This window comes from Setaria italica, chromosome VI (assembly GCF_000263155.2).
Source record: "Setaria italica strain Yugu1 chromosome VI, Setaria_italica_v2.0, whole genome shotgun sequence".
NCBI lineage: Eukaryota > Viridiplantae > Streptophyta > Magnoliopsida > Poales > Poaceae > Setaria > Setaria italica.
Window position 1 is genome coordinate 5,230,226 of NC_028455.1, and position 18,629 is coordinate 5,248,854.

Genomic DNA, 18,629 nt, shown 5'->3' on the forward strand with positions numbered 1-18,629 from the left:
CCATTAGGTGGGGTTGGACTTCTGCAAAGCAAGGAATTAGCTGGAGCGTCACACGCAGCTGATCGATACGACCCATCGCGTGTCACAGTGGACCGACGGATTAAAGCTCCCTTTTTGCCGCTGATCTTTTTTTAACGTTAGTTTCCTCTTCACATGTGTAAATTATTTTCAAATCATTGCCAATTGCTTCCATGGAAAGTGCGCGTGTTTTTTTTTATTTCAATTTTAGCATGAGTATTTTTTTCGCAGTGCGGAGGTCAGATGAGCCTTGCATTGTGATCTTTCTATTCTATAGCATGTAGATGTGCCATGATTCTGTCGTCTATGTGGAGTGTGTGGATTTCGTAAGGATGCAGCTAAGCACAAAATTGGATGGGGCATCACTCAGCTCCTCTATCACTTGATCACATGACATGTATGAAAGATGGACCGATCGTCGATCGATACTTCCTTTTCGATCCTTCCAACATCAGAGTTTGTTAGGGTTTGAAACGCAGTAGTGGCCCTGGCACTGCAAGCCGACAATTTACTGTTATTCTACTCCCTTTCGCTTTTTATTAGTTTTCCTTGAATTTGTTCAGATTATTTCTCCCCTCTGTTCAAGGTCTTGACGACAACCGACAGCTTGATGCATTCTCAGACTATAGCAATAGCGTGTTTGTTTCACTTTCAATTTATTTACTTTTGTGTGCGCGTCTAATTTGGATGAGGAGTCAATTTGCAAGGAAAAAGAAGTGGTGCAGCCGCTGCAAGGGACTGCACAAGCCATGAATTTTTCATATGGTTTTCAAAACCTGTGAACAAACAGAATAAGGACCATCAGCAGTATGCGGAACAACATCAACTTTCTGATTTTTTTGTAGCAAGATTATAATAGGATAAATCCATGTAGGGAATGGAAACTGTAATTCCAATGTTCCAAGGGGAGACTGGAGTCTTGGGGTACATGTGAGACTGCAGAGCGTCAAGAGTATTGCACTACACTAGAGACCCTAAGTGTCTAACTTTCTATGCTGAATTACTAACATCCATCCAAGCCTATGGTTTTTCTTTAAACCAGTGATGCTCAGATTTACATTTAATATGGTCAAGGATTTCCCTTGTTCATAGCTTTCAGTTCTGCAATCTGCACCAACTATTACTTCTCCAGAAACTTCAAGGAGACATGCATTCAGGTACCTAAATCAACACTTTCAGATACACCAGACATACACCAAGCTGTTCTTGTACCAAGTACCAAACATCAGGATCAGGTGGAAAGCCAATAATGGTGCTAGTGCCAGACAGCATTCTGTTTTCCTCACCTTTTTCAGTCACTTTCTCAACATTGAATAATATAATATACCTTCTGTCTGGACCTAATGTGGAGAACCATGCGTGCACATGAACTGCACTCAGATTCCAACCGGCATACAAACGCAGCGAAAATGATCAGTTAAGCTTGCGCCAATTCCTAAAACATATACAGAAGTAACATAAGTAAAAGGGGAACAAAAAACAGGCCCCACATCAACGCGCACAACAGCTTCAGTGGCTAAAGAGAGAGGCAGCAGGTATGAGATGATGGGAGCATAGTAAAATTACAGACAATGGCTGTCTTATAACCCATGCTTTTTATTGATGTATTGCTAATAGAATGTTAATGATTATTTGGTCAACAGTCAATAAAAATAGTAATTTCCAAAAAATAATTATTAGCTTAGATGACTTGAATCACGCCTACCGCATTCTGGGAAGACATATTGGTCATGTTTTGTTGGGAGGGTGTGGCAACAGTCAGTTCCAAATCCTTCATCTCTGCTGGAGGATCTGCCTTTGGCGGCACTGATGAAGTATCACTTCGCGGGCTCAAGAATGTGCTAGTACATGCAGTCGGGTTAGCTTTGGCATCCGGAGAAGCTATATTGGCAGCAATGGAAGTTGATGAAGATGTCCCGTCAGGGGCCCTTGGAATTGGTCTGAATGGATAGGGTGTTCTCCATAAGGGTTCCTGACAGAGGATAGAATCATGAGTTAATCAATAATCGATGAAATGGGCCATTAAATTTGAAATCTAACTCATAAAAAGATCAACATTTGAACGCTGCATAATAGTAAAGAAGAAATGCTCCATGTTTTTTAATGAGAAAAGTTTCTGAAACCATGTAGTCCCCCTGTAGATGCTAAGGTGCCAAATAATCGTAGTTTAAAAGGTACGATGTTTAAAGATTTTCATATTTCACAGATCACATATTTCAATATGAAAAGTAACAACTGTTACCTCCCAATATCTTAGGACAAGGGTAAGGGGGCTCTCAAGTTGCTAGTTGTTGGATTGATACATGAGGCTAATAGATCACAGTAAAGTGCAATGGGTATGCAACACCTATGGAGGATATCCATTGTGCAGGCCACCTATTCCATGCTCAACACTCTCTCTGACAAGCAACCATCTAAGTCATCTCAATAGGTTCTCAAAAGCTTAAAAGTAAGGATTAGGGTGGTCCACTGTCCGACAACAGTACATGCCAGAAGGGCGGTACAAAATCAGATGGAAGAATCCCAGGTCCGTTTACACATGAGAAACAGAGAAGACAAAGTTCACTCAACGGTAATAGCTTTTCTTTATTTTTATTTGTTATTTTTTGCGATCAAATGCCTTTTCTTGACTATTCCAGAACATGTTTCCCATGATGATCAACAATTTTGTATCTGTACTTCCAATTCAGTTTTTTAGTGACCATTTGGATGGTCCTCAAATGGGGAGAAACTGCACACACATAGTAAATCACTAAAGGCAACTTCACTTTCCCCATAACCTATCTTCTCGGTAAATATGCATAGGCTTTTGGTTTGCCATTTTGCTACTTTAAGAGAGAACTAGTGTACTACTGTCCTTCTGTACTACACCTAAGGTTAATTTTGTTACAGATAGTGTGGCTTGTGGCACTGTGGTGACCAAATTATTCCCATGTTATAGATGAAAGACGATAAACAAAGTTGCTAACCATAAGTAAGCAAATGAAACCGGTAATACAATCTATCCAAGCCATCTTTTAGGAACTCTATTGCGAGTGGATTAAAATATAATACATCAGTGACAGAAGTGATATCATATCAGCTTTACCATGTGGTTCAGTTTGCTGACACTTGAATCAATATTTGTTGCCCTAAAAGACGGAACTGGGGGAAGATCTCTTCCAACTTGAGGTGCTATATTAGCTGCGTTTGAAGATGAGCCTCCTTCCTGAAAGTGAGATTGGCAATTCCAGTTCAGTAATGAAAGAATGGTGTGAATATTAAACTGTGAGGATTATGAGCATACCAAGTTGCTATTTTGGAGTTGTCTTGTCATAGCTACCACATCATGTACTTTTGCCATTGATGATGGTAAGATGGGGCAATTTGGTACTGGTGACTGCAGTTCACAAGTTTATTAAGTATGGGTTAGAAAATATGTTCGGGGTGTAAGTGTAATACTCCATAGGTTGGCAGGAAGTACCAGCTCGCTTGGCATCATGTCAAAAAGACTAGATCTGCGCTTCTTCTTGTTTGGATTAGTCTGTCTAAGAAAATATTTCTGAGCATGACTTGCCACTTGAGTTGGTGTTCTGGTAGTAACAAAATTTTTTGCTATACCCCTCCAGTCTCCCTTCCCTAGCTTTTCAAGACCAGCAAGAAATGTCCTATGCTCTTCTTCAGTCCAAGGAACAGCTGCAAAGTGGCAATAATACTGTTAATGAATTGAACTGGATATAGAAAGATATTATAAATTTACAAATTCTAGCTGGAAAATGGAGATGAATCCATATATCCTTTTCAACTCGATGTAGTAAAATTTCTTCGTGAATTGGCTCTCACTAACATAATTGTCCAAAAGATTTATAAAACGTTATCTAGTTCAGGTTCATGCATAGGCCGAAGATACCTCCATTATCTTAAGAAAATCTAATTCTGCTGCTTTCCATAAGAGTTGGTGTTGTCTAAATAAGAGAATAATTTGCACAAGAACCAAACAACCATAAAAAAATGCAGTAAATAATTTTACAAATAAAAAATAGGGGCAAAATCATTTTAGGCTTAAATATATTTCAATTTTCAAAAGTTTACCATCACCACAAGTTTGCTAAATGGGGTTCGCTGCCGGGATAAGCCTCAGTTCTCAAATGTGCATTATCTACTCATCATACTTAATAGCTCTGGTAAAAGTAAAACCTCCAGAACCATTTCGAAAATTATACAAGGAGTAAATAAAGGTGGATATTATTCATCATTTATTCAAGTTAATTTAGCGTAAGTTGATATGAGACTTCACAATCACTCAAACGTCCCAAGCATGGCCACTTGCTTTGTCAAGCAAAACAACTGGATACACTTTGGTAACCAACAACAACAAAGCCTAAACAAGAACTGGTACATTTTTTTATTTTATACTATTTTAAAAAATGTGCCAGCTGCAAGGTACCTCACTGGAAGCTTTGGACATGGTTGCAAAATGATAGCGCCCATATATATCTAAAGTAAGAGAAATCAGGCTAACAAACCAATATAGTAACCCATCAAATAGAACAATAAATCAACAACAGCAGCCAGTCAACAACTTTCAGCTTGGATTTCACCATATAGCCTAGGTCCCTAGAAAAATAGGTTCCTAAAAGATTTCATACAAGGCTACAACCTCATAAATCATGAATTATCGGAAAGGACAGAAAAGATGATGGCATCAAACAGGGCTGCATACATCAGGGTGATGCACGAACAGAGTTTTCAATTAATAGAGCAATGCAGCTAGCTGACAGAATATGAGCCAACTTGACACAGTAAAATAGCATTCAGCATCACATGTCAGTACTTCCCCAATAAAAGACAAAGCGCTCATTTTTTCTAACCACAATATAGCTAGAATCAATCCAATCTCCAATTCCACAAATCATCAGAATACAAGTATCAAAATTTTCTTTCTATGTCTGCGATGATGTGAACAGAAGTATACAAGCACCATAGAGTCCAGCATAGCCACACATCATGCCACAAACCAAAAACATGTCTGGTGCTGAGTTACTTGACTAGAATTTTTGCTGACAAAAGTTCAAGCTCATAACTGATCCCTATATGATTGAATTAGTCTACGTCACCTAATATCACTAGAAGTAAAAATTCCAAACATGTATTTCCTGATCGGTTCTATATTTCCCAATCAGCCATCAGAATGAATATGAATAAAACTCACCAGTTCACATCATTTGGATCAAATACGCATGAACAGCTACACAAAGAAATGCGACACACAAATCAAAAGATGTTCTACACATTAAAATGAATCAATATGCTAAACCCAATAAATGGATGCCACATACAGGCTAAGGTACAATATCAGGAAAGGAAAAAAGATTTACGCTCTTAACGAATCTAGAGCTTCATCCAGATAAACCAATCACTTGTACAATGAAAAACAAACCAATACTTGAAAACACTACCTCTAGACACGCACAGATAGATACTAGATACAAAAGAATATCATTTCTGCGTATAAAAAAAAATCAGAAATGCGGCACCTCCCTACTTCCAAACATACTAGGATCAAAATGAACATTCCTACAGCAGAAATGGGACTACTCCCTACCAGATCTTTGCGTATTCGTACACATTTCAGCATCAAAAGAAAGATTCTTATAGACAAAAGAAAAGAGCAAAAGGCGGCACCTTTCTTCCTCTCCTGCGCCCTCCGCCGCTTCCCGGACGACTGCATCAACCCGCCATCGGAGAGGTACCCATCGCCGGCGCCTACGCCGTCAGCGCCAGCTCCTACGGCGTCCGCGCCAGCGCCAAGGGCCGCGAGGTTGCCCATGCTCTTGCACTTGCGCATCACGTCCTCCCTGACCGCCACGGGCGGGTTGGGGCTTGGATCCCGGTCCGGCGGATCCGCTTCGGGCGCCGGCGGTGGCGCCGGCGCGATGGTGACGCCGAAGAGGCGCATGCCGGCTGGGCGCGAATCTTGAGGCATCCCGGCGGCCGGGCACCGGCGAGTGGGGCGGTGGCGTTTTTATTAGGAGGCGTCGGAGGGGGTGAACAGAGACAGGGCTGGTTATTTATCGGACACGGTTTTTCTTTTGTCTGTACTCTCTCTCTCCTCCTCCGTTATTTTAGCATAATGGTCCTTCAAGTGTTGGGTTTTCATTCCCAGTTTCAAATTTCAATCTATTTCATGTTCTTTTAAGAAATCTATTTTATAAATGTTTTTCTCGAAATATGTTGGCTGCAGCTAACAAGGATCAAGGTTAGCATTTTTTTAAAAGATAATAGGGGTTTTTTAACTATCTAGGGCGACATGGTTTAACATTTTTTAACTTAAATAAACAACTTTCTTAGGTAATAGGTTTTTTTTACTATTATACCATCATATTTCGTGTCTTTTATGGTCTGACTAACGGTGAAAATATTTTGAAGGACCTCGCCAGCATAATTTTAAGTCTTTTGATGGCTATGATGGATTTGTGCAATGGAATCATTATTCTATGTTTTTTATGCATCGTCCTAATGTTGGCTAAGAATTACACCATCCTAAAGAGATTAGTTTGGTACGTGTATGTCTTTAGCTAAAAATTATGCACTACTCAAGAATCGACACGGGTTTTCCTCCGGATACGTTATCATTCAACCAGAACCATCAAGGGTCTAGGCTAACATGAATTTAATTGTAAAGCCGTCACGACAAACCAATATGAATTTGCTTATCATTTTCACTTCAAATGAACAATAGAATTTTTTAACGAAAATGTGATTTTTATGTATTCCGAAAGCTTAGTATTTTTATAGTCTATTCTTCAAAGAATGTTCGTGATGGTCTTGCCAACAATAACAACGTCTCGAAGAATCCTAGCGGCATGATTTCAATTCCCAAATTAGTCTACCCAACATTGATATGATTTCAATTTCTGAATTAGTCTACCCAACATTATATTGTGCCTCATACTAATTTGGGCTAAATACCACATATTGCTAAACTGTTTCAACACAAGTTTTTCTTTTCATATGTTACGCGTCTAGTTTGTTGCAATTATCTTACTTTAGCTAAAAATTACGCACTACTATAAGCGATGCGGTTTTTTCTCGAGACATGTTATCACCCAACTAGGACCATCAAGGATCTAGGCTAGCATGAATTTAATTTTAGAGATGTTGGACAGACTAATATAACTTTGCTTATCATTTCACTTCAAATGAACAATAGACACTTCTCAATGAAAATGTGATTTTTATGTGTATACAATATAGCTTACATTTTTACAGTCTATTTTCCAAACAGTGTTTTTGAAAGTCTTGCTAAGGATAACATCGTTTTGATGAATTCTAGTGGCGTGATTCAAATTTTTGAACTAGTCTATCCAAAATTGATATGATTATGGAACTAGTTTGTCTTCTTTTTTACCATTGCATTGAGGACGAGGTCTCATACCAATTTTGGCTAAAGATTACATATTGCTAAATTGTTTGGTATACACCTCTCATTTTTACTAAAAGTCACGCACTACCAAAGAGTCAACGCAAGTATTTCTTAATTTGTGTTTTCACTCAACCAGAAGTGGCAAGGATTAATGTTGGCACGAATTTTATTTTAGAGCCGTCGGGACAGATTGATGCGTTGCTTATCGTTTCCCTTCAAATGAGCAATAGATGCAAATGATCAGCGAAAATGTGATTTTTTATGTGTGTATGGTATATTTAGTATTGTGCCGTCCATTTTCCACTAGGATGTTCTTGACTTTCTTGCTAACAACAATATATGGAGTTTTAGTGGCGCAGTTTTAATTTGTACACCTTTAGAATAGACTTTTTGCCAGGATACTCAACATTGATATTGTCAAGGTATCACTAGTTTTGTGTTCTTAACAGTTACATTCAGAATAAACCTTATTCCAATGGTGGCTAAAGATTACACACTACTAAGAGTTGGCTATCCATCTCACTTTTGACCTAAAAGTTGCCCACTACTAAAGAGCGACGTAGGTTACTGCGAATTTAATTTTTGAACTGTTATATGGTGGACTAAAGCGAGGCTGCTTAGCATGAGACGCCATTTTTATGTGCTCACAATGCATCTTTGTATTGCACAATGACGATGTGCTATTCTTTCACAGGTATGTGACATGCCAGTCGTCAATCTAAAGACTGCTTTTAACATGGTTATAGCGATAGGATCTGATGTGCTTTCGTAAGGAATGAGGAAAAAAACAAACGTTATTATAATTTTATAGAAGTAAAATTATCTGTATATTATTGAAATAGTTAGCGAAAAGGGTAGTCAAACATTATTATAATTTTAGAAGCAACCAGAGTACGTTAAACAAAACGGTCCCAGTACTCACACAGACATCGTACGTTGTAAATAAACAAAGAGGCCATTTTTAACTATATAAACCGATGCAGGTCTCGACTGGCTATTATACTGGCTTGTTTGACAGGGGCAAGCAACATCTTCTACCCGATGCGTTGCTGCCTCGGTGGGATCTATCGCTTGTACTTTCAACGTGAGCAAAACTTTCCTGTGCACCTATCGCTTGTACCTTCAACATGAACAAAACTCCAGTTCTCAAAGGGTAAACTTCAGTGCCATAAGTCCAAAATAATTGTTACTATGTTGCGGGGCGGGGCCCAGTGGGTCAACTCCAGTTCTCAAAGGGTAAACTTCAGTACCATATGTCCAAAATAATTGTTACTATGTTGCAGGGCGCAGTGAAAGACCCACTGAGACCATAAAATGCATGTATCTCGAATTGTACACTAAGCAACACATGATCTAATGGGTCTGGTGGTATTCAGTAAATGGATCAGTATTCCAAAATCGCAAAAGGCGAAATTCACCCCGCGAAGAGAATATAGCTCCCGCTCCTCAATTGGTCACTCTGTACTTCTGCATAAATAAATGTTCCAATCAATTTCGTCAGTCAGACAATGTTGAAGATATGGAATAACCAGTAGACTAGGCTTATGGGTAGCCGTTACAAAATTGCAAGTCAAGTGGAATAGATTTATTTATAGCCCTCTTAGATGAAATTTGTATGGTATGCCTAATGAGTCGATTGTACTAGCACATGCCAACAAATTAGCGATAGCTTTGCTAAAGTCAACTCAGATAATGCAAGCTGCTCAGTCTTACAAGTGTCTGAAAAGATTGTAAGCAGATAACGACCAGAGCTTCTACCATTTGGAAGTGTTAGAAAATGTACCTTAACAGTATTAAGCAGAACTTTGGCTTCGCTGTTGTTGTTGAAGTGATCACGAACAGGCTGGAAAAAGGAAATTAGTCAATTTTCATAAGAGACCTATATGTGAAGTATAAAACAACACCAAAAAATTTGCACAAGACTTCCTCCTAAACCCCCAATGAGTTCATTGGACAAGTCCATACAAAATTGCATTGGCAAGAAACAAGACAACTGATGCAGAAAGGAAAATGGTCCGTTAATTCATTTTGTCAGGATAGCAGCTATTGCAGTTTCACAGGCATCACAGTACAAAAGACTCAAAATCGACAAGCTTGAGCATATATAAGTTTCTGACTAGAGATGATTGCACCATATCAACTGAAAAGAAAAGGTGAAGGCTGAATGAAGAGAGAATTTTACCTGCAATATTTCATTTATTGCTTTTGCCAGTGCAGGTTTGACATCGGCAGGATGCAAAGCACCACTCTCATAATCAGAAATGAGTTCATCCATGGTTACAAATGTCCTGTTTGAAGCAAACACTTTAGAAGCCCGTAAAAGGTAATAAATCAGTCATGCTGTAAGTTTGATTACTTAATTGCCGCACAATTATGTGAATGTGCTCATGTGGTAGTTGAACAAAGACAATGGTTGCAAATAATTACTGAAAGAAAATGAAATCTTGGTAGTTCAGAAATATGGAATTATGGGTCTTACTTGTTACCACCATTGTTTTCCTTGCGGATGACCTCAAACCTTCCAAACCAGGGGAAAACAATGTACTTAATGTACTCCAAACAAGGATTTCCCTCAACAATTTTGGGAGGACAGAAAGCTTGCTTTATCTTCACATTAACTTGGGCCTGCAACAACGAAGTTATTTATGAAACTATATTAGCTTAGAAAGAACAAAGGGTCTGCATGGATAAATGATGCTAATATACACCAGGCATGAAACAGAGACGCAACAGAATGTAAATGCAGAAGAGGGAATTTTGTCATCATTTTCACTGATGACTGTACTCTACCTATAATGAGCAACAAATAGACAATCCAGGCAAACGACAGAAACATAACACATAATAATTTTATTCATACACTGGGGTATGTAAATTGGATACACAAGAAATCAGCATGTAAGGCTACAGGGAGTCAGTGACAAAAGCTTTTCCAGATATTAATAGGTGCATCGACATCATACAACAAATTGAAGTCGCCAAGACCAAACATTTTGCATTGCAAGCAAATATATAACATATCCTGTAACATCCTAGCCAAGTAGTATCCTTCACCATGCAAACAAAAGGGTTGCACTTGCACCCCCTTCAGCAATCATTGATGCATAAAGGCATTTTGTGTCGGCCTCAATTTAATATGCTAAGAAGCCTATAACATCATAAAGCTGGTATTTCTGCACCTAATTGTCAAAAGCAACAAAAGATTGTTGCTGAGAAAATATACCTCATCATCTTCCATAAAGATAGCAGACGTTGGATCACTCTTTGACATCTTCTCCTGACCTTCTTTAAAACCAGGGAGCATATCTGCATTTAAGGTTAAGGGAAAAATATATGTTTTCACAAACCCAGCAGTGAACAACCACTTGTCCTAAATTTCATTACTAGACACATATGTCCAAAGAATGTAGAGAGAGAGAAAAAGAACAAGATCAGGATACGATGTGACAAAATAATTGGTTTGTTCTTCCTTTTGATGTCATCACAGTACTCCCTAGCTAGCATATTGACCTTCCTTTGGTCCATCCCCAACTGGCATATGTCAGCCTGCAGAAGGAAAAGGATAAGAAAAAAATACTTGTATCCTGAGTTCTTATTTCTAGATTGAAGGTGGAAACCATTGATTTGAATAAATAAAGTAACAATGGAAATATGAAGAGCCTTATCAGATTGCATAAAGAATTGAATAAACTTTCCTTCCAGATAGCATGGAGTGAAACAGCATTTAGATACTTGCCTTCAAGAAAAATATATCAGCACACTGCATGCAAGGGTAGAAAATCTGTGCAGCAGTCAATTCCTCCTGGTCATTCCTGCCCATGATTTGGCAGCATCTGCAAGTATAGGAAAATATAATTACTTACACTTCATATGCATATAAAACCAAGACTACAATGCTACGTTCAAGCTCAAGCTTTCTAAGTGAAAAAAAAAACTTTTAATGCAAAACGTAACCTAAACTCGTGTGTACCTCATTATTCTTTTGACGTTGTTTTTCCGAGCAATGTCCATCACAAGTGGCCAGTACTCGCCCGCACGCTTGTTGATCTCTTCCGAAGACCAAAGGAACTCCACGCCATCAAGGTTCATCCCGGCCGCTTTCCAAATCTCGATCATGTAGCGCCCGACTGTCTGGATTTTCTTCAGGTCACCTCCCATCTTATTGTTGAGCTGCGCGAACCAGTCCGCAATCCAGATTTTCACCTTGCATCCAGCCCGGACCATCTTGTTGACATTGATTGTTTTCACAATGCCCTGGGAAAACATGGTAGCATGTCTCAACCAAGTCAATCAATTGCTCATTACCTCAGAAATTACGGGAGCAAAATTAATCCGAATTCCAGTACCTCAACGAACCGTAAAATCGACAGAAAATCGCTCTCGAAGCAATGACTCTACAGAGGTCGCACGTTGCAGCTAGAGATGAGATATGGGGCCGAACCTGAGCGATGTGCATGCGTCCGGATGGCTCGAAGCCGTCGTAGCAGATGGGGACGGGCTTGTTCTGCAGCAGGCGCATGAGCTCGTCCTCCTGGATGCACTCCTCCCCGATCCCCCGCAGCGTCGCGAACCGCTCCTCGAGCGTCATCGCCGCCACGGCCCCCGCCAGATTGTCTACGGCGGCGGCCGCGGCGGGGACGGGGGCGGAGGAAGAGGATGCGACCGGCGCTGACTCGGGTGCCGGCGAGGGGTCCATGGCCGCGGCGGCGGAGGAAGGGTGGGAGCCGGCGGAAGCGTCGGTGGCGGCGGGGTGGACGGTGGCGGATGCGTGTGGGGAGGTTTCGGCTTCGAGGGTGGCAGCCAAGGGTTTTCCTCTTGATTGGGCTGTATCCCTTACAGGTGGGTCCGACATGCTGGTTGGTGTAGCGCCTGGTGCGGCTCAGGTCGAGGCCGTGTGTCGGTGGCCCAATCTTGTCTGTGGGCCGAAGTTCATCCCGCGTACCCTGCTGGGCTGAAATGTACACGCGCCGCCGTCCTACATTTATTGGTACACGGACACGGCCCACACTGAAATTCAATGACCAGGCCCAAACAATTTTGCTTTCCGTTGGTGTGTGAGAGTGTGGGCACCCATTTCTGCTCCTACACTGTTTCTTAGAAAATGAATTTCCGCTCATACTGTTTTCATCGCTGAAAAAAAACTCTGACATCTCAATAAAAACTCTTGCATATTGTGCAATTGAAATAGTTGTGTTTGTTACTCCTTAATTCTAATATTGTTGCAAAATGCCTCCTCTTGATTCTTTTTGTCATGCTACTTCGACATATTTTGACATAGACCCCTTTAGCATGGCTTGTTCAGGGGCTTCTCCGTCAGCTTCTTAAGAAGCCATGCTAAATGCCTCTTCTCAAAATGACTTCACTACTGAAGCTTGTTGAAACCCGCTGACTATAGCCATTAGAGGGAGGGAGCTAAAAAAAATTGGCTCCCCACGGCTCCTCCCCATCGGTTGCCATCTTTGTCCTCGGAAGGGGCCTGTAGGCGGAGTAGGCGACCGGAGAGGACAGGAAGGAGGGGGTGGAGGCCACAAACGATGACGGCGTGGGCGAGGTGCCCGACGTGTGGAGCTAGGTCAGGGTGGAGGGCGACGACGGCGTAGACGAGACGGGATGATGTAGGGCGGATGGCAACGACGGCGTCGACGAGGCTGACCAGCGCCTAGGACGTATGGCGACGACGGCGTGGACGAAGCTTGCGGGCGGTGGCGCTGGGGCATGGGCCGGCAGCACGCGCTGGGGAGCGGGCCCGAGGTGGCCGGTGGCGTGGACGAGGCTGGCTGGCCTGGGGCGTATGGCGACAATGACGGGGACAAGCACTGCGGGCGGCGGTGTGGAGCATGGGCTGGCGGCATGGGATAGAGGTGCAGGCCACCGCACGGAGCAGAGGAGGCATTGTAGCGGAGGGAGGTGTGGATGGAGAATCGGGATAAGATGAAGAAAGAGATCGGGGTAGAAAAAAGAGGAAGGATTTATTCATTTTAAACACCTGGAGAAGCTGTTTTGCCAAACGTTTTTCAACGAGATAAGCTGAAGCTAAAAAAGTTGCTCCACCAGATAAGCTACAGTCGGAACCGTTTCAGCCATGGCCACAGCCCTGCCAAACGAGCCCATTGTATGATCCTTCCCTTGAGGTCACCCATCTCTTCCTTTTCCATGTCGGTAACATATTTAAAGCACTTGTATTCGCAAAACTATGCATATAGGCTTACATAACTACACAGATATATGATAGGATTATGCAAATTTGTTCGGGTCGGGGAAAGCCGGGATTAAGAGGTGAAGGTGCGTGCAGTGGTGGGGTAGAGGTGTGGTCAAGTGAACAAAAATTAATAAAAAAAACTCTAACGGGTACTATGTTTTGGTTTTAGTAAAAGTTCCTCACCTGAATGAAAAAGGGGGCAAAAATCATAGATTTTCGGCAAAACTTCGCCAAGAGGCACGCTATTTTTGCGTTGGTCCCCCCCCCCCCCCCCGCCGGTGACCTCCCCGGTCCCGACATCCTCCCTCACCGCCGGTGAACACCCGTTCTCGGCGTCCACACTCTCTGAACCCTCGACGTCTTCCTCTTTCAGCTTCCCTCCATTGCCTCTCCCTCTGGTTGTTGGCTCCCCCGCAGGTGGATCTGAGGTCTGGCCTTAACTTTTCTACTAAGGTACGCTCCCTGCTGGGGAAGAGAGTCTTCCCTCTTCCGGCAGCTTCCTCAAGGTTCTGGCTCTTGGCTACCTTCCATCGATCTCGTTTCAAGCTTACCTTGAATAATGTGGGTCTTCTGCTTCAATCGGTGTTGGGAGGTTCTGCTCCCCTCTTTGTTGTTACTGAATTGGAGGATTGGATCTTTAAGTTTTGTGTTTCTTCAAAAGAAGTTGGTTTGTTGATCTATCAAATGGGCTTCTTTCTTTGTGAAGACTTCAAGGTGGTTTTTAATCTCTGGAATGATAGGGGATTTCACTTTGCTAAGTTGGCTTTAGCCAAGGCACAGGGAGTTCATCATCCCTGGTCTATTGTTGCTTCCAAGAAGTCAAGGCTTTCATCTCAGCATTCTGCTCATTCGGGCCAGTATCCCCTGACGGGTGCAAAATCAGTTCCGATTGGACAATCTGTTCGGGCTACAAGTTCTTCCTTGGTTCATCATTCCTTCAGGCCTTCAGGTTGTGCTTGTTCTCGCCAACATTGGATTCATAAATTGCCTAGCTTGGAAAGGGCTTCAGAACAAGCAAAGAGCACGGTCACTCCAGTATTTTCAAATTTGAATGAAGGCACTAATGGCATTGATTTACACCTTCATTCGAGGACGACAAATGGGGCAGTTTATTTTTAGCAAATTCCTCCTCCAGGTGTGGCGCCAGCCTCTATTCTGAAAGACAATTCCGTTGCTTCTCAGTTGGGTCGAAAATACTGCACCAGATGTCTTTCGTCCTCATATTCGCGGGCTGAATATCTTAGGCCCATTCGGTGTGGCAGTTGTTTCCATTTGCACCATATCGCTGCACTTTGCCATTTCCCGCCTCGGTTTCCGAGTCTTTCCAAGGATAGACTTTTCGCTGCAACCGTGGATCCGGCCGACTGGGAACATTTGCATGTCGACAAATGGTTTTCTAGCACAAGCCCTATATAGAGGGGGGCCCTATAAGTGGTCCCCCGATATTCAACAGCCTGCAAGAGTTGGGTTGCAAGGTCCTGGGTGCTATTCCTTCAATACCAGCGACAAACATAACTTGGGAAGTAACCGCAGTCACCAGTGCGGGCTCTTCGCCTTCACTCTCCGCTGTAGTCGCCGCTGCTCACTCCGGCTTCGCACCTCCGCCGCTCGAGCAGCGCCCTCTCACTGTCCCCTCCTCTAATCTAACTTCTGCTCTAGGCGCTTCCTCCTCGCAATCCCCCAGTGCATTCCTGCCTCTCCACTCCACCCACATTGCCTCCAAGAAAACCCCAACCACCCTGTTCAGCCCCTGTTGCAAGCAAGTTCTCCGCCGGAATCTCTTATGGCTTACAAGTTTGTGGATCCTGCACCTTTTTTGCCCAGAGGTTGTCAGAGGCAATTGGTGGGCTTCAGGAAACCGATGTCAAGATTGATCCTTGGGAGTCCATGGTTGAATAACAATGATGTTGCGATTGCATCAATCGAACCTTTGCCGGCTCAACAGATATCCTTCCAATCCATCCGTAAGTTACTTGATGATTTCCTGAGGAATAGGAAGCGGGTTGGGGTACATTCTATTCAACCATGGCCTTTTGGTCAAGCATATGTCAGATTCCATCATGTTCATGATAAGGATTTTCTCATTGGGGGTGGATCCCACGATTATGGGTAGTATAGGATTACCTTCTCTGAACATGATAAAGGTTGGAATAACAGGTCCATAACAATGAATTGTGAGGTTTAGGTTATGCTTTTGGGCTTCAGCATAGATTATTGGACTAAAACAGATGTAGAGAAGGTAGTCTCTAAATTTGGCAAGTTAATTGTTTGGGAAGAGGATCCACTTTACCTTGCTCGTATTGTAGCAAAAATCGGGGTTGTAGACCTTTCAGAGATTCCTTGGTTTCTAGTTTGCTCAGAAGATGAAGGCTTTTAGGGAAATTCTTGGACTGTGCAATGTGAAATCTTGCAGTACAGACTGTTGGGAGCAGGGCCTACTGATGAAGACCAGCCTCCTGATGCAAATGATGTTGATCCTGTGCTTTTTGATTTCTTTGGGTATGGCCAGCCTACCAATGCAGGGAATGGTGATGGTAATCAAATGAATAATCTGAATGTGGCTGAAGACCCAGCACCCCATTGGGGGCTTTGGCCAAATGGGCCTGCTGATCAAGATAATGCTCCCTTTATTGGGCCTTAAGTGGGCCAAAATATTCAAGTTGTCCAAGCTCTCCCAGCCTAAGTTGGTCCTGTTCAGCCCAATAATGGAAATCCTAATGCTAATGCTGATATAATGAATAATGATCAAGCTCAGAATGAAAATCAGCTTAACTTTGATTTGAATATCCCTGTGGAAGAGGATTTAGGGGGAATTGAGCATCTGGTTCAGGCTGCTGAAGATTTTGAGCACCAGGTCAATGATGAAGATGTGCAAGTCATAGATGCCACAGACTCCTCGGATAGCTCCATGGCAAATGCTCCTGCTCATCACTTGGATTCTGAACCTGTGCAGGTTGAAGTCTTTATTCCTTAGGATAATGGAGAACCTATTCACATGATACAGAATGTTATTAATGAGAATGAACTGTTAGGGGACATTCCCATTCAGGATGTGCAGCCTGTAGAAGGGGGAGGAGTTTATGCTCAGGGATTTCAGCAAGTTGAGGAGGACAATAATATGCAACTTGGCTTTGTGGAATTTTTGTAGCCTTCTGAAGATCCAGTATTTGCACAATTGGCTGCTGCCAGAATGAACAATATGCATCAACCTAATGCAGAGGTGTCAGGCAGTGGGCAAAATTTTTCTCCCTAGGCTTGGCTGCTCAGCAGGTGGAAATTCTATTACCTTGGACTGCTTTCTTCACAAACCAACTGTTGAATCCTCTGAACTTTATGTGGGCTAAGAAATTTCTATCCTCTCTAGCCATGCAATTTATTCAAACTGTGTCTCATCTACAATTCAGTTTGCCTGAAAAATGCCCCCTTCCTGCAGCCCCCATCTGTTCTGCATTTCAAGGGTGCAAGTAGGGTTCATCATATAAATGTAAGGACATCATTTTTGAAGGTACTCCTAAGGAAGACTTGGCTAGTTCCTCTAAGGCCCCTTATTCTTCTCCTGTGCCGACTCAACAATCAGATACTGTCACACCTTTAAAGTCCCTTGACACACCTTTGGAGGATATGCTTCAAAAAGTCTCTAATTCTTCTGGTCGTTGGCCAAAGCCTCTTTTGGAACAGGCTGCTCAAATTAAAAAGCCCTCAAAAGCTGTTGTAGGGAGGATCTTGTCAGATGATGAGCTCAGAAGGAGCAGCAGGGCTAAAGCTTAGAACCAAGGATTTAAAGCTGTGGGGTGCAAAGATAAAAATGGCATTGGTTGTTCGGTGGAACCACCTTCCCTTTCCCATTCAGTGGTTAGGAACCTGGGTGAAGCTTTGTGTAAAATTGACCCTACTAATCTCACTTTTGTTGCTCTTAGGAAGAAAAAATTAGTGGCTTCCCCTGGTGGTAAGAAGCCCCTCAAGAAAAAGAATACCAATAGTACTGATGATAGTGCAGCTCCGTCAAGAAGAAGCCCAAGAAGCAGTAGTGGCTTGGTGCTTAAGTTATCTATTTTGTTGGCCTGGTCTGATCATGGCCTGTTTCTCTTCACAGTATTGGTAGTTATTATTAGGACTATAATATATTACCTCTACATGGTACTCTTCATTTTAGTTCCTTTCTGTGGCATAAGGAATGTCTACCTGATGCCTTGGTTATCTGAACCTTTTATTAATATTACCAGATATGACATCATCATATAATAGAAGATTATGGAAAGTGTTGTGCTGGAATATTAGAGGGCTTAATTCTAATAAAAAGTGGAACTCTATTAGAGATAAAATTGCGGAAAGTCAATGTGATGTCTTATGCTTGTAAGAAACCAAAAGAGACCTGATAGACATCCTGTTTGTTAAAAAGTTTTGTCCCCCTTCGTTTGACAAATTTGAATTTATACCTTCACAAGGGGCATCTGGAGGTCTTGCTATTATTTGGAAGTCTGTTATGTTTGAGGGACAAATGGTCTTCATGAATGACTATGCTATATTTGTCAAACTTAACTCATGTATTAATGATAGTGAATGGGTTCTAACTAATGTTTATGGTCCCTGTACTTCTGAAGGCAAAAGGGATTTTGTTCACTGGCTTAAACACATACAAATGCCTGAAGAGATTGACTGATTAGTTTGTGGGGATTTTAACTTAATCAGAGATCCTGCTAATAGGAATAAGTTGGGAGGGAATCACAATGATATGTTCATGTTCAATGACCCTATAAGTGCCTTGGGTCTAGTGGAAATTCCCCTTCAATCTAAATAATTTACTTGGTCAAATAAACAACACCCCCCCCCTTTTAGAACGTTTGGATTGGTCCTTCACCTCCATCTCATGGACTCTTTCCTACCCAAACACTATAGCCTACCCTCTTGTTATAGAAACTTCAGATCACTCCCCTTGTGTCATCAACATTGGTACAGATATCCCAAAGGGTAGGATTTTCAGATTTGAAAACTATTGGATGGAACACG

At 42.1% G+C, this 18,629-nt stretch overlaps 2 protein-coding genes across 3 annotated transcripts; both read right to left on the reverse strand.

The window, feature by feature from the left end:
- Window positions 1–889: 889 nt before the first annotated feature.
- On the reverse strand, window positions 890–6,048 carry LOC101753432. 2 transcript variants are annotated; one of them, XM_004972798.2, is made up of 6 exons: window positions 5,683–6,048; window positions 3,482–3,693; window positions 3,305–3,397; window positions 3,107–3,226; window positions 1,724–1,990; window positions 890–1,453 (listed from the first exon to the last, which is right to left on the reverse strand). In XM_004972798.2, the coding sequence occupies exons 1-6, from the start codon at window positions 5,981–5,983 to the stop codon at window positions 1,436–1,438; spliced, it is 1,011 nt and encodes a 336-aa protein (XP_004972855.1). In that variant the 5' UTR covers window positions 5,984–6,048; the 3' UTR covers window positions 890–1,435. The 2 variants fall into 2 exon arrangements, with proteins under 2 accessions (XP_004972855.1, XP_004972854.1); XM_004972797.2 differs by lacking the exon at window positions 890–1,453 and having other exon boundaries at window positions 1,557–1,990.
- A 2,521-nt stretch (window positions 6,049–8,569) lies between these two features.
- LOC101754120 (tyrosine--tRNA ligase 1, cytoplasmic) lies at window positions 8,570–12,217 on the reverse strand. Its single transcript, XM_004972799.2, has 9 exons — window positions 11,865–12,217; window positions 11,394–11,677; window positions 11,160–11,256; window positions 10,864–10,969; window positions 10,647–10,729; window positions 9,903–10,048; window positions 9,606–9,711; window positions 9,207–9,266; window positions 8,570–8,890 (listed from the first exon to the last, which is right to left on the reverse strand). The coding sequence occupies exons 1-9, from the start codon at window positions 12,117–12,119 to the stop codon at window positions 8,870–8,872; spliced, it is 1,158 nt and encodes a 385-aa protein (XP_004972856.1). The 5' UTR covers window positions 12,120–12,217; the 3' UTR covers window positions 8,570–8,869.
- Between the last annotated feature and the right edge of the window lie 6,412 nt (window positions 12,218–18,629).